This window comes from Athene noctua, chromosome Z (genome assembly GCF_965140245.1).
Source record: "Athene noctua chromosome Z, bAthNoc1.hap1.1, whole genome shotgun sequence".
Classification (NCBI taxonomy): domain Eukaryota; kingdom Metazoa; phylum Chordata; class Aves; order Strigiformes; family Strigidae; genus Athene; species Athene noctua.
Window position 1 is genome coordinate 21,674,944 of NC_134077.1, and position 15,845 is coordinate 21,690,788.

General features: G+C 38.4%; 1 protein-coding gene across 2 annotated transcripts in view; it reads left to right on the forward strand.

The window, feature by feature from the left end:
• RAB3C (RAB3C, member RAS oncogene family) overlaps positions 1-15,845 on the forward strand; it is a 145,796-nt gene that overhangs the window by 69,725 nt on the left and 60,226 nt on the right. For both annotated transcript variants that reach the window (XM_074932364.1, XM_074932363.1), the window contains exon 3: positions 2,993-3,111. In XM_074932364.1, coding sequence (XP_074788465.1) covers positions 2,993-3,111 — 119 coding nt within the window. The remainder of the gene's footprint in view (positions 1-2,992; positions 3,112-15,845) is intronic.

Below are 15,845 nucleotides of genomic sequence, written 5' to 3' on the forward strand. Positions count from 1 at the left end.
TTCCTCGAGTACAAGTGCAGAACAGTACCTGAGGATAAAATCATATGGATTTACAGATATAAATATGATGAAATATGGAAATTAGTTATTTTCCTCTCACTTCTTGCATAAAAATAAATGCTAATAAACAAGGAGAAAGGCCACTTACATTGTTGCATTATGTTTCATATAAATAAATCATTTAATAAAATATAATACTTAATATTAAAGTATTTTGTGTTTCTAATGTGCTATTCCTCCCAACAAATGGTATTTGAGTTACTTAACAGTCCTACAAAACGAGCTGTCTTTAGAGCGTTTTGAATATATTCTAGTCAGAATACAAAGGAGATGCTTATGAATGTGTGGAACACAGAAGTTTTGGCATTGATTACCGATATTTGAGTTCTTACATGATCATAAACACTCTACTGCATAATTTAGGCCAATAACTTAGGTCAGTTAAAAGTTTAGTTGCTTCCTTACAACAAGTGAGTAAAAATAATACCAACAGGAATGTGATTATCAATGTCTGAAACTATTAAACTCCACTTTAGTCATGGTCATCCATCTATGCCATACACTGAAATATCACTTTAGAAAGTCTTCTTTTTTTTTATCACATTAACATAGCATTAACTACAGGCACATATTAGATGCCTGTATTGAGAACAACCCCAAATACCTGATTCCTTCCCAGACTGACGCAAATCAAATGCCTATATCGAGAAGATCATCTCCTATCCCCAAGTCAGTCAGTGTTTGGCTCTTCATCTGCAGCTTCATTTCCCATTGTGTAAAATTATTTAAGAACATTTATCTTGATTTGTCTTCCTTTACACTCATTTTTTATTCTCTGTAATCAAGAGTGCCTAAGCCCACACTAGCTACCTTTAACACTATGCAGAAGAGAGCTGGTGTCTTGGATAGGAGGCCTCACTGACTTACATCTTTATTGCTAGGGCTGTTCACTCTTATCTGCAGACAGACTTCAGTGGAAATCACCCGCAACAAATTAAGATTCACTTCAGTAGCAGTGGACTCCTGCTTGTCATACCATCATATTTGCAACCATAAGTGTCTCTGATTGACAATCAATCAGATAGACCCTGACAAAACCTGTTTGAAAATCATATCTCTTCGGCTACTACAAGGCTGTGTGCTTGCTGTAGGCCATATTTTCCTTCTGTCCCTCCCAGCTCTTTTCTCTAATATCAAATCAAATAAATGAAGCCAGCAAAACGTGGGAGAGTAAACTTTATTCCTTAAATGAAATGGTTTTAAATAATGACATGATATTTCTTCTGGTAATAAATTATTTTGCCCAACATTTCAATGATACTTTTCTCTTATTGAAAGACCATGAGCTACTGAGAAAAAACTGACTTCTGAGTATTAGAATATGCACAGGTTTAGTGAAAGAGTCTTAATACCTTACTATTCAGTAATACCACCAAAAAATTTAGGGGCACTCCTGTTAATGCAGCTATCCAGCCTCCAGACACAACTGATATCGGCTTAGGCAGCTTAGAGTATAAGCAGAAAAAGTTTGGGTCTGTCTGGCCTTTCCCACAAAGACATAGCTTAATCTCCTGTGAGACCTGTTAGAGTCTAACTTCTACATTAGCTTTCCATCCTGGATCACTGAAACTACATCAAAGCAGTAGCAGCTGTAATCTAGAATGAATAGAATCCATATATTTTACCTAAGACCTTGTTTGGTTTCAGTAACTGTCTTGGTTATGTTTCTTATTCTATAAATGCTTTCTTATGTATGTCAAATCTCCTTTTTACTTTATTAGTTTATGAGATGAATGTTTAAAGAAGGAGCCCACTTAATCTATTTTTCTCATGTTCACAAGCCAGTACTACTAGCCCAGGAATCATTTCAGAAATTATTCTCTCTCTGTAGGAAGACAAATCAAATAAATTTGTCTGTATTATGAAGCAAGATATTTGTTACGCACTCAAAAAATCTGAAATAATGAAATTGTTTCAAAGTTTGTTAAAACTTAATATGCACAGATGATCTGTTACACAGTTACAGGATTGCACTGAAATATTACATACATTTCATCTAAAGCTTCTAATGTTTATGCTTTAAAAATATTAAACTGGTTTGCTGGAACAGGAAATAGTTATGCATCTGTTAGTTATTGCTGTTGTATCACAATGTTAGTACAGACATGTGTGGTTATGCTAGACATTGGACATAAATGGAGTAACAGGTAGCTGCTGCCCTGAAAATTTTTTAATGTAAATAAGTAAAGAAAGCAGTAGGAGAAAGGAAGACTTACATTTCTTACTTTAAAGTCGATTGAATGAGATACAGAGAATGAAGGAGAAAACTGGTTAGAGGTAAGGGACTGCTAGTGAATTTGTGTGTGTGTGTGTGTGTGTGTGTGTGTGTGTGTATCATCCTTATTTTAAAAGTACTGACCTCCAGCTTTTATTTTGTCAGCATAGATCTGTATTGGTACTAAAGTTCACATGAGCACAAATGGCTTAAAATTGCAAGAACAGAATGATTAAACATTGCCTTTTTGGTCAGGATGTTTCCAGACCTCAGGAACCATCTGGATCTTATAGTTAAGATCTTAAGGATGCTATTTTGTTTCAGCATTTTTTCCAGGACATGAGATTTTACCTGTTTCCTCTGTCAAACTGGGAAGGTACAAGGCAGGAGCAGGAGACAAGGTTCTTACCCAGTTCTCAGGTTGAATGATGTGAAACAGCAAATGACTCAGGATATATGACCTGATGGATGGCCATGCCTTTCTGCCTCTATCCACTCTCACCTTATGACAGAATGGATGTGTCCCTCCTATTATGATCCAATGCAGAATTCTCTTTCTTCCTGTTATTCTCAGTTTTCTGCCCCTTGATTAGTTTTATGAGTAGGATTGCAGAGTTGTGCAGTAACTGTTGTCAGAGTTTACTTGCTATTAAAAAAGAAAATTATATTTTTTCATTTGCTTGCAACATATAAAAATTTTATTTGTTATTTTTTCAGGACACGGCAGGTCAGGAGAGATACAGAACAATTACCACGGCTTACTACCGGGGTGCAATGGGCTTCATTTTAATGTATGACATCACAAATGAAGAATCTTTTAATGCTGTGCAGGACTGGTGAGTAAAACTTGGAATTCATAATAAATAGCACAGAGGATATTTGATATCATTCACCTGCTGTGACAGTGTGAATTATTTTGGAAAACTTATTTCCACATACAGTGCTCAAGAATTCCTATGGCCAAATGTATGCTGGATTTTTTTACTGGAAAGACAATGAACACCTTTAAATGTGTTGCGTATAATTCCCTGTAACCATTGTGTTTTCTGTGATTTTAGTTAATGTGTATTATTGATACTACTGAAACCAGCAACATGCTAGCCTGAAGAGTAACTGCTAAGATACCAGGAAGAGTTTCAGTATTTCATGGAAAAAAATGAGATAACATGTGTGGGGCTTGTCTTTTAATTTCATTTTTTATCATGTTGTTTTTAACCATAGCTGGTTATACTTATGTTGTTGGTCTTGTGCCTCTGGTATAAAAACAAAGCAAACTTCAGCAGAATAGCAGAACCAGATATGGCTGGTACTTTCATTACCTTGTATTAAGTGAATGTCCAGATGTCTCCATAAAAGTGTGTCATTTTAATCAGACATGAGTCAGTCAGGATCCAAACAATGCAAGGCTTTTTAAAGTAAAGATGACCCAAAAGGAAAGGTGGAATTAATCTCTGTGATCTCTTCCTTTACAAGTTGTTTTAATATGTGAGAGCCTCCTAGAAGTGCTCTGAGTGATATGAATAGTATGTCATGTGTGCTCCACATGCTCTGTTGCATGCTGTTCCCTTAGGAGAACTGTGTTTGAGAGAGGATTTTGTTCTGAGTTTGTGTCATTTATTCACTATGTTTCTTTAGTATTTTTAAAATTTATTTTAAGATATGCCCTACTGTGTACTTCTTTCCGGACAGGCAAGGCCAGAAACATGTTTCACTCTTAAAGTGAAAGGCAGTGATGCTGTGATAGTGTTTCTAATCGGAATTGTTGCCCGGTCTCAGAGTCTCCAAGAAAAAACTTTTTCACACTCCTCTACTTATTATTGTGGTAGAAAGTGCCACTGAACCCATGGAGCACATTCCCTCTCTACAGCTGAAGTTTTTCTTGGTCTGTATATGCTGAGCCTTATCATTCACCACTCTGTAAACAACTGAGAACCTTAGTTTGATTCTGCTCTCAAGAAATGGGATCTTGGCTTGCCTAACATTACTTGTATAAGTGCTATGTATGTAGTCACTGGCACTCTTCCAGGGGATAGGGGCAACTCCAGAGTGTGTCCCACCTTCTCTTCTCCATCAGTTATCTGCACGACTCTACAGCAGATTATTCTTATGAGCATCTCTTTCCATTTACTAGAGAATCAATAAGCTTACATGACTAGTATAGACCAGACAACTAGCTTTTGGACAACTGAGTGTATCTGAGAGGAGCCTCTCATACTCAAAGAGGAAGACACATTTTCTCGCTGTGACTTGTTATGCCAAAGGGAAGTTCTGCCCATTTTGTACCAGCTGGAGGCGTCATGCTCAGTACTTGCTGTCACACATTTGGGAGTACTGCTCTGTTCAGCAGCATGAAACAGAATCTCCTACCTGACAAGAGGTAGCTGAAACTGTTATTCATAGATGCTGCTATGAAAGTTTAGCAAAAACAGGGAAACAAGGAGTACACCCAACCTCTCAGCTGAACTTGCAGTTGTGTCTGATGACCACCGCTGCTTCCTGGGCCTGCCAGCTGAAGCACTTTTTTGCTTTGCCTCTGCTGTTCTTTGTCCATGGGCTTATTCTGTTCAAGCACTAGGTTAACTAGGTGATAATGGCTGTCTAGGACAGCTGTAATCTGCCAATCTCATTGCCCCATCTCTGGACAAACCAGATGACATGCGAGCTTCCTCAGACAGGAAGGTTTCTTTATAGCAAGCGTAAATATGAGTATTAATTTTCCCACCTGTTTGTTTTCCAGACTCCTAGATCTGGTATAGTTGGCACTCTTTATCTCCTGGTAAAAAGTAACTAGATTTCATACTAACTAAAAAAAAAAAAAAAAAAGTCCCTGTAAAATGAAACAACTAAACCAACTAAATATTTAAAAGCTATGGAGTTCTTAAATAGGTTTGTGAAGTGTGATTTTTCCATCGTTTATATCTAGAAGCTGTACAAACTGTTGGCAGCTACTACAGAATTTTGTCGGACAGGAGGGATTGCATTACTGTGTCCCGAAAACTACTGAGCAGTCATCTGCATGATGAAAGGGATGACAGAGAGGCAAGGTGCCTCACTTGTCAGGATAAGACATAGTTTTGCTTGTTATTTTTAATTTCATGAGCCCAGTTGCTGCCCTGCTGTTCTTCCTCAGTTTTATTCGTCCCATCTCACATCTGATAATTTATTTTGATTAGCCCATGCTCCAATTTTGGCAGTAATTACAAAACTACAGTTTGTCTCTGAATGTGGGAGAAGTTAAAGTCCTAACTACCAAGGCTGCAGAAAAGCAAGTGTGGCTATGCACGGGTCTGTGCATTTGTGAAAGATAAGGGGGGAGGGAGAGGGAGCTTTTAAACCTCCCTGTGGCTTAAAATGCTTTTCTCTATGCCTCTGAAGGCAGTGATGCCATTTCATATACATGCACAATGGGCCAAATCCAATCTCAAATCACATCCGTTTCAAGGCTTGATCTAGAAACGGCAGTGCAGTCAGGACAATGAATCTACATGTGCCTTTTAGTTTTGTATAAAGGAGTTTGGTTTAAAATATGTGTTGGGATGATTCTTTAAAAACAGTTAGTTCAAAGTGGTTGTACTCATACTGAAAGGCATTTTTTTCATTCTAGAGTCTGGCTAACATTTCTCCTTTATAGCAACAGACACTTGTATGTCTAGATGCCATGCCTGGGTCAGTATGAATCTATTCAGCTGTGAGAAATTCTGTATCTAATTTGACTATTAACATTTTACATAAAAAAAAAAAAATCAGTATCTGTAATTTTATCTAAACCTATTAGCACCTTCAACAGTATAGTAGCCAAGCATTTGTCCACCACTCTGTGGGACTGAGAAGTTTTGTCTGAAAGCTTAGTTAAATTACTGGAAGGCCCAATAAATTTCAACCATACTACAGACACTTTAGGAAACATTCATATCTTACATTCCTTAATTAAAATTAAAAAACAAAACAAAACAAAACAAAAAAAAACACCATAAAGATTGCAAATGACAGTAACAACAAAAGTTGTAACCAAAATAGAGATTTTTTTTCTGAGATTCAAAAGCTTTTGGCATATGAGAAATCTTGAGTTGGTACTTCTGATAGTTCTGCTGTATATACACACAGTGGTTTATTACCTTCAGTCTCATGCAGAAGTTGATGCTAAGAATACACTGCCAATGCTCATGTCCTATAATTGTTCAGTCACTTCAGAACTGCTGCCTTCTGGGGTATGTTCAACTAACATGTGTTCTCCAAATAGCTGTGTTCCCTGCATGGTTTCACACATACTATAGCAGATTTTGTCTCAGTGAGCCTAGCTTAGCAGGCAGTTCAGACTGACCTACAAAATTAACAGGTCCTCTAAAAATTTTTTACCATTTGGTGTTTTTTTGTATAATCTATAGACTTTATCAGCAGTTAGTCTAAATTATAAAATATTTGAAGTGTATTTGTCTTCAGTTTCAGGTCAGCCCCTGAGTGTTTCCTCTGAAGAAAATGCCAGTGGCAGTAGTCACAACAGTGAACAGTATTCTCTTTTACAGATACAGATTTTCAGATGTTCGTAAAGACCAACAGTTTCTGTTTCTGTTCAGGGAGAGTGGATGTGTGCTGAGAATCTGGCTGCTAGCAGAAAGAGCAAATCAAACACTCTTTAACTCAGCAGATCTCGTATGGAGCTATGCCCAGATTTTGAAGTTGCCTTTTCCAGGAGGCTTTTTCCTTCAGAAATGCAGCTAATGCTGCAAGTGCAAGGTGTGTGCCTTGCAGTAGTTTGGTGCATGTTGGTCTTGCCACCCTAAAAAATGCAGATTTTGTAACAGTTTTGTTTCCTATGTATAGGAAACACTTGTAGGGCATCATTTTCTGCCTGGCTGAGGTCTAAATTAGAAACAGGGAATAACCAAAACATCCCATTTAGCTGAATTCTTTAAACAGCATCCACATATTTCAAGTAATTGGCCTATTGGAATCTAATTTTCTTTAAAAAACCTTCTTATTAAATCTGAAGGGGAATTAAGTGAATGTTGAGAGCGGTTCCATTTCACTTCAATGCATATTTGTTTTAGTTCAGTTATAATGTCACAGTGGTTGCATTCATTCCTCTTATACTACCACTTGTAGCATTTACATTTGTTAGCATTTTCCATCATTACATTTCACTAGGAGCTGTTATGCCTCCTTTACTCTTAGTTGTTCAGTCCACTTAAGGCTTTAGTTTTATGGCAGTGGTTCCTTATGGTAGAAAGGAGAGGGCAAAGGCTATCTACTATCTTTGCAAATGCTACGAATTCAATGTGTTGAGTTCTATAGAAGTGCCAGGAAAATAAATGCCTCTGAGTTGAAGTTAAACCTATTTTTATGAATACCACCTTTCTAGACTTACAATGACTGAACTGGAGTCAAAGAGTTCTTTATACTCTGGCTATTTCTAATGCAGTGTCTCCAGCTAGGTCAGAAACAGCAGGAATGTAAATCATGATCTAAAAGCCTGCAGTTTTATGTTCTAGGTTGAAACTCTAGACTTGAAACTTTGCGAAGTCCAAAGGCTAGACAAGAGCAGAGAGCACATTGTGTATAGTTGCTACACTCAGTTTAATTTACTCCTCTGCACCTGAAAATGTCATCCCAACTTCAAGTGTTTCTCCAGATATATCTTATCATTGTCTGGTGGCTGCTAAAGGCACTGCTGTGAAGGGCTTCCTGTCCAAGATTTTAAAATTTGAGAATTCCACATTGCTGGTCTCAGTTTCAGGGGTGCTTCCTCAGGAGACACACAAGGCTGAAGGAGCATAAGATGCTTTTATGTACTGAAGTTTTCAGACAGTCTGTGTTTCATAAGCTTGTCAAGATCTTCAGAATTGGTTCTTCCTGCATTTTTGGCTGAGGCCTACAGGAGCAGGGAGGACAACATCCTAGGAAAAACTTTGATTGCCCTCACTCTTTAATAAATAAAATAGTTCTCAAAAACGACAGAATGGATATTTGTTAATGTCCCTGTTGGAAAGGATTATGGTTACACATCTCCTTCAGAAATTCAGAGGGTCTTTCATGAAACATGCTTGTCTTTCCTCTTTTTCTCTTGCTTTGTTTTACCTGCCTAGCACACAAAACTAAACAACAGTATGATATATGTGTTTTTTGACACCCAACTGCAAATCACTTAAGCAGGTTTACAATCCTTCTTGTCTATTGTCCATTATATTCCCACAGGAATTGCTCTGAGCAAAGACAATAGAAATGAAACTGTAGCCATCGTGTAAGACCAAAGTGGATCCTGAGTACAGCCATTCCCAGAAATGGGGGGGGGGGGGGGGGGGTGTCCTATAGTATACATAGCTTGAATTAAATTCTTCAAGGTATTTTAGATTGTTTTAAAGCAGAGCTTTAAAGAGTGACTGTGCTATTATGAATTCAAAATAACATTCAGAATTAAGGCTTTAAAAACATGAGCATTCACAACAACATGGTGTTTGGCTGATAGATTTACTGGACATGCCAGACTATTTGTTATTCTGGACAACATTGTGGAAAAAATTGTGACATTTCTATTTCCAATCTATTAGCATTTTCTTTCCTTTTTAGCACCTCAAGGGAACTATAAGTTAGCATCTATGGCTATGGTACACTAGAAGTTGTTTTTCTGTGTTCTATCATGTCTCTCTTGTGATAAGAGACATGATGGCATTTTTTGAATTGTCATCGAGAGAAAAATTAAAATGGGAAAATACATTAGCATGTTAATGGGCAGATGTAAGAAGTCCTCAAAGCAAATTAAGCCCATTAAGTTAATGTCAGCACTGCTACATGCACATATGACCTGACACTGAGCACAGTTTGTGCAGTTCTACTGCAGAGAGCGCAGGTGCAAGCCACGTATGCCATTTCCCATGCACATCCTCAGGATCTCTGTCCAGAAGGGCTCTATCTGGACATGAGCTGCATCATGTCCACTGGTGATCCATGCACAAACTGAGAGTCTGCCATACAGCTGACAGCAACCTTCACACAGCAATATAGCTTAGAGTTGTCTGGCAAAATATTCTGATGGAGCATGTCAGTATTAAATGTATTAACTTGGGCTTGATATGGACAGAGATTTAAGCAGATACCCTGTTTTTTATACTTTTCAGCTGAGCAGGTGCAAGAAGTTGTACGTTGGTGGAGATTTCATGTCCTTCTCCTATTTAAAACAAAAGAATGAAATGCTAATATGGCCCAAATTATATTCTGTGGAAAGAGGGTGAAATTTAAAGATGAATATTTCAAAAGAATCTCAGTTTGGTATGTTTTTTAATTTGTGTTTAAGTCTTTCTTTTGGACTATGGACGAACATAAGGGGAAAGGGGACAGGTATTCTTTATGGACTTAAATATAGGAAACAAAACCTCATGTTAAAATTTGAAATATCTTTAGTGGTTGCAATTACACAAAATTTACAGTTTTCCCTTTAATATTTGCTATTGGAAATGGACTTTTGTTATGCACATAATGACACTAAAATTATTTTTACTTTTTTTTTTTTTTTACCTTTTTGTTTGTGTAAGAACTAAGGCCAGTGGCAAATTAGATATTTTTTCTAATTTTTTTTTTTCCCCCTCAAAATAATATCAAGACATTTATCAAAAAGTTATTCTTGGTAGAACAAATGTGTTTTAAAATATTTAAACAAAACTCTGTATTCCAGGTCAGTTTACTTAGTTGTTTTTCACCCATCATTTAGTACAGAAGTCCAGGGGTAGTAAATTACATACAGAAAACTTAGCTCTTTAAGATGACATCTTTTCCCTCAAAAGTCTTTATAAAACTTTGTCTCACAGATGCTAAAGCGATTCTAGCTCAAACCACCTACAGTTTTACAGACCCACTCCAAAGTCTTCCACAATGTTTCTCCCAGCACATCTGAAAAAAAAGTATCCCTGTATTTCTAACTCAAGAGCAGAGCATATCCCTAGAGAGTTAAGCAGCTGCATACATTGCAACCGAGTCTTCCTAAAAAAAAAAAAAAGGCATCTACGTTGATAGGAAAATTGTGCAAATAGATTGGTTTATGTTTTTGATGGAGGTTTCTGTAATTTTTGGTATATCATGCATGACAGATAAAAAAAAAATATTCAAAGTAATCCAAACTATTTATTTATTGCTTGAATTTTTGGATGTGACAGAAAGTAATGTATTACCCTCTCTTATCACTGACATTGCCAAATACATGGCTTTAGATTTGCCTGGAAAACTCTCAGTGACAAAAAAGAAAGTATGCCTGCTTTTTTAAAGATTCTTCCTGATAACTTATCTGTTGTCAGGCTTAAACAGCCCAGTAGCCTGAAAAACATTGCTTTGATTAAGATATTTTCCTATCTTTCTCTTTCTACTAAATCCTGAATTTAACTATGCATATTGCACATGGAAATGTATGCAAATCCTTATCCAAGAGTTTTTGTTTTGAAAATAGTAAATCTTTGGTTTAAAAGCTCAAACACCATCATAAAATGTTTTCAGTATGTTTACTGTCAAAAAAAAAAATAAAATTCATGCATTGTAGCAGTAAATCAGGAAAGACAGCCATTAAGTTTTCATGACATTTTTCATTCTTTCCTATTTTTATGTTCTTAAACCATAGAAAGAAACACACTTGTGGAACTGAAAATATCCATATGTGGTTCTTGGTCCTATTGGCCCTTATTCACACTTGCTCCTTTCATTCATTTGCTGTGGGACTAAGCGTTTCTGCAGAAGGTCCTTGTACTGGGTCTGGCTGAACTGGAATCGGTTTTCCCCTATAGCAGCCCCCATGGTGCTGTGGTTTATGCTGGGAGCTGGCAGGGTGTTGATAGCACCCTGGTGTTGTGGCTGCTGCTGAGCAGGGCTTACACAGCACCAAGGCTCTTTCTGATATTTCCCCCAGTGGGACGGGGTGGGCAAGATTTTGGGAGGGGACACAGCCAGGACAGCTGACCCAAACCGACCAAGGGATATTCCATACCATGTGACGTCTGCTCAGTATAAAGCTGGGAGAAAGGAGGAAGGGGGTGGGGTCACCCTTGGTCCTCCGAGGCAACCACTACGCGTATTGGAGCCCTGCTCCTGAGAAGGCCCCACATCGCCTGTCCATGGGAAGTAGAGAATAAATCTGTTTGCTTTTGCTTCCACGCATGGACCTTTGCTTCATTTTGCTTATATTAAAACTGCTTCTGTTTTACCCACAAGGGTTGGTTTATCTTCTTTCCCCTCTTTGCCCTGTTGAGAAAACAAGGCAAAAAGGGGGGGGGGGGGGGGGGGGGGGGGGGGAGGGGGGAAGTGATAGAGCGACTGGGTTTCAACTATCCTCAGCAGCATTACACCATATCAGTGCTGCCAGTGGTGAGTCTAATAAGGAAAGGGAATAAATACTGCGCAGACAGAATTCTCTCAGGGTGCTCCATGTCTTTTCTTTCTCTCAAATCTGGGATCGAGCAGCACAATCATTATGTCATTGATAGCAATCACTCACCCAGACCCTGCTCGATTACTGGTGGCTGAGTGGAGCTACTTAGTGGAGCTAATCTCAGTAATGTGCTTCAGGAATTCACCAGCAAGATTAAGTCACCCTTAATTTATACTGGACCTATCTGCCTTTTTAAAAAATAAATAAATAAATAAATTCATCTCACATGGAGTTGATTAGGACTCCAGTTGTCCATAACTAGGCATGACTTATTGGCAGCATCATGGACTGCAGCCTCTGTTAGCACCAGCTGCGGACTGGTAACTACATCGTGAGTGCGGCAACACTTCTACTGTCCCCACCCCCACAGATAGGGGCTGCAGTTCTGGGAATCAATTTCTTGTCTTCTTGTTAGAGTGAGGCAATACTAAGGAAGGCTGCATCACTCCCTTCCTAGGCCCTTTTTCCTCAGTCATAAAAACGTGGTAGCCCTGTCTGATATGAAACCAACAAAATATTTTATTTGGAAAAACATGACAAACTAGCAAATCATGCCTGGCTACTATCTGCATCTGGCAAGAAGAGAGGTCTGGCTTAATTATCCCCATACTTCAGTTCTAATTCCCAGGATTTTATGTGGCAGAATTATCATCTAGTTCCTGAGTTCCTGCCCATTGCTCTTTATGATCACACAGCAAGAAACAGAACATACCTATTTTGTAGCCTGCTATCTCTCAGCTAGTAACTGAACTGAATATCAATAAGTAGTAATAATAGTTCACAGAATAGTGTCACACAATAGATGACAGTGTGAACATAAGCTCATCTTTTGGGGCTGAAAATTTCACAGTGGAGTTTCATTGCATGGCTGACGAGGCAATATAGACACTTAGCCCTTCAGAGAATGGTTTTTAAATAAAGGAGATTCTTCTGTTCTGTACCAGATCCTGCTCTTCTTCAGATACAGTCACTGAAGTTTACACTGAGGTAGATGAAAGCAAACCAGATGATCAGATTAACATCTAAATGCTGTCGTGTTGAACTGTTATCCATTAATTAGACTATGCTAAGATACTCTTAATGAGATTTTCAGTTTTTTCTGTTTTTTTTTCCTATGATAACACTTTTATTTTTCAAAAAGTTAAAGTGGAAAATGTCTGTGAGAGGCATGGTGAGCTGCTGAATTTTATTAGGAAGATAAACACAATTAAGCATGGTAATATAACCCTGTGCTAAAGGAGGTATATGAAAGACTGATTCCAATATTTGGCCTAGTCTGTCTCTTTATTTTAGAGCCACAACCAGCAGCAAAAGAAACAAAACCTGTCATGTTATCATCAACTCACAATATTTATTTTGTTAGTAATAAATGTCATAAAATCTTGTGGCAATGATAGTTTTTATTGGCTGAACAGTAACTAATATACTGGGTTTTATCTCTGTTACTGTGCATGTTGACAACGCTACACCATCGCTCAGCATTTCCAAATGAGTGCTCTGCTACCAGCCAGCAATATGTGAGTCTTAGCTGTGACTCAGTAATGTCCCTAAACAGTTCCCACTCTCAGGTCAAGTTGCAGAAGATTTATTTTCCTCTGTAGTCTGATACTCTAAATCTGTTATTCTTAGCTTCAAAGGAATAGCATGGCCCCTGCACAAAAATCTCAAACTTTGAGATTCCCTCTTTGGGGGATTTCAGATTTGCAGTTATCTTCTGTGGATTGGGATATATGTCAGTAATACTAAAGGCTGAAACTTCATTCATGAAGCCTGGAGGTTATTCTTCCAAAAGCCAACAAAGCCAAGACTGTGTGAGTCAGCAGCAAAGTAATGTATAGCCTTGTGAGCAGTCTGAAGAATTTAACTGTGTTCCCCCTCCCTCATCTTCCTCGCCTCTGCTCCCCTTGGGCTGCTTACTTTCTCTTGCTAGCTCCTCTCCTTTTGATTCCTCCTTTCCTCTGCATCTGATTTCAGCATGGCTTGTTTAGAGTGTCAAGCACTGGCAGTTTTAAAAGGAAGATAGCTATGTAGGATACAGGCCGTATGTGAGCACAACATGTTTTACTGGAATTCAGCCCTCTGATCAAGCAGGAAAAGTGCCGTCAATGTTCTTATATTGGAATCCAAACTGCAAGTGACATGGCAGTGTAACCCAGTAATAATGGTTATTTTCAGAACATCATAATGCTACTTAGGTCTGTCCTGCAAATGAAGCAACCTTTAGAGTGTCTTTCATCAGAATATTGCAAGGCCTTGACCGTTAAAGAAAGACATTCATAGTGAATGCTTAATAATGAATGTTTTAAATTAAAAAAAAAAAAAAAAAAAAGAAAGTCTAGTTTTTCCAGTCTCATTTGTTGTTTGACCCACTGCCAAATCCACACAGACAACATCAGGGCATGAACAATGTAACTTTGGGAAATTTCAGTTTCAAGAAAGTCATGAACAGTGACTTAAAACAGATTTTAAAACTCCTACGGTGGTAGATTCCAGCTGGCCACGAGAGCAGATTGCATGGTACTTGAAGAACTGTATATTTCAGCTTCTTAGGAAGCTCAGGACACAGATGTTTTCTGAACAGACTATATCTGGTACAAAACCAGCAGACCTGTAAAAGTATTACAACCTAGCTCTGTCTGTTACAAAAAAAATCCAAAGCTACAGCCTCACGAAGGAGTTTACCTCAGAAAATGTATTTTTATGGTACACAGATGTGACCGGTACCCCCGGCTCCCAACACCTGGTAATAAGGTTAGCATAACTAACATCATTTTATGAGACAAATGGCCATTGTCTGTGACCAAGCTGGTCATGTATTCCTTCCCTTTCCCTTCATTATCAGGACCTGAAGGTCCTGTGAACCAGTAGACAAAATAAACAGATTTCTTCTTCCCTTCCCTACCAGCCTCAAGACTCTGGGCACCAGGCCAATTACTCCCTTCCTCACTGGTCTTGAAAGTTCCAGGCACCCAGCCAGCCCAGTGGTGGTCACCATCAGTGAGTGATGACCCCATCACAGAACAGGGAAGCATAACAGCACCCAGAGCACTGTCTATAAAATCAAGCAGTTACAAGTCCTAAGTGGAGAACCTGGTCTGGAGCTGCTGCTGGACAGCGAGACCTGGGACCCGCCGGTAGCCAGGTGCACCTCCACCATTGTCTGTGTCCTCTGAGGACTGAGTGACTCATCTTCTTTTGTATGATATTTGAGTCTAGATTGATTGTTATATTGACACAGCAAACCATGCATTAAGACCTGATCCATTCTGCAGAGAGTCTAATTGCTTAGAAATCCTAAGTTATGTTGTAGTATGAATTGTGTATTACACTACTTATAGATTGCACTACATTGATTCCGCTTGTAGAAATCCTGCGCCATTCTAATAATAAATTCTGCACTATACTAATCTTAAAATTCTTTTAAGAAAATAAAGCTTTAATTGTAACTACGATTTAATGCTGTCATCATTCTGCCCAGGATCCCTCAAAGAACCTGTCTATCCCCTTAATATCAGGTGACAGCATGTTAAAGACAAATAAACAGTTCTGAATTTCTAGGTTTATGAATATAGAGTTATTATAAAATAAGGAAAAAGAATGGAAAATATCTTCTTAATCCAAATTAGAAATTCTACGTGTACTCAGTCCTCACTCATGTTTCTCACAATACAAGAGGTATTAGGGCCCTTCTCTTTCTGGAGAATAAGTAGGACAGAAAAGCCTGTCTTCTATTTGGGCCAAGGCTTTGTGTGTTTATTAAACAGTGGAAAACATTCTTCAACAGCACCTAATTTCTCTAGACATTGTGTGATACCCTTGCAGAATTGTCAGTGAAAACAGTGAGCTTTGGAGGTTCCAAGCTGCTTATAAATCTTCCCAGAGGAACCAGAGGAGGGACTGTCTATCTGTTTAAAGCCTCCTCTATGCTGGCCTCCAAACAACTGAGGACTATCTCAGTGGCTGAATGTGTCGCCATTGCCTTTGCTGTATAATGCAGCGCTGCACAGAAAGGTGCAAACTAGCTGAGATGTCCCAGTGAGATTCTGGGATGACACTGTTTCCAATACTTAAGCTAATTTGCTCCGCCTAAGCTTGGATATCTCTGTGCAGTGCTTAGTTCATGCAGTACAAACTTTGAATACAGATTATTCCTGCAAAGTCATTGCA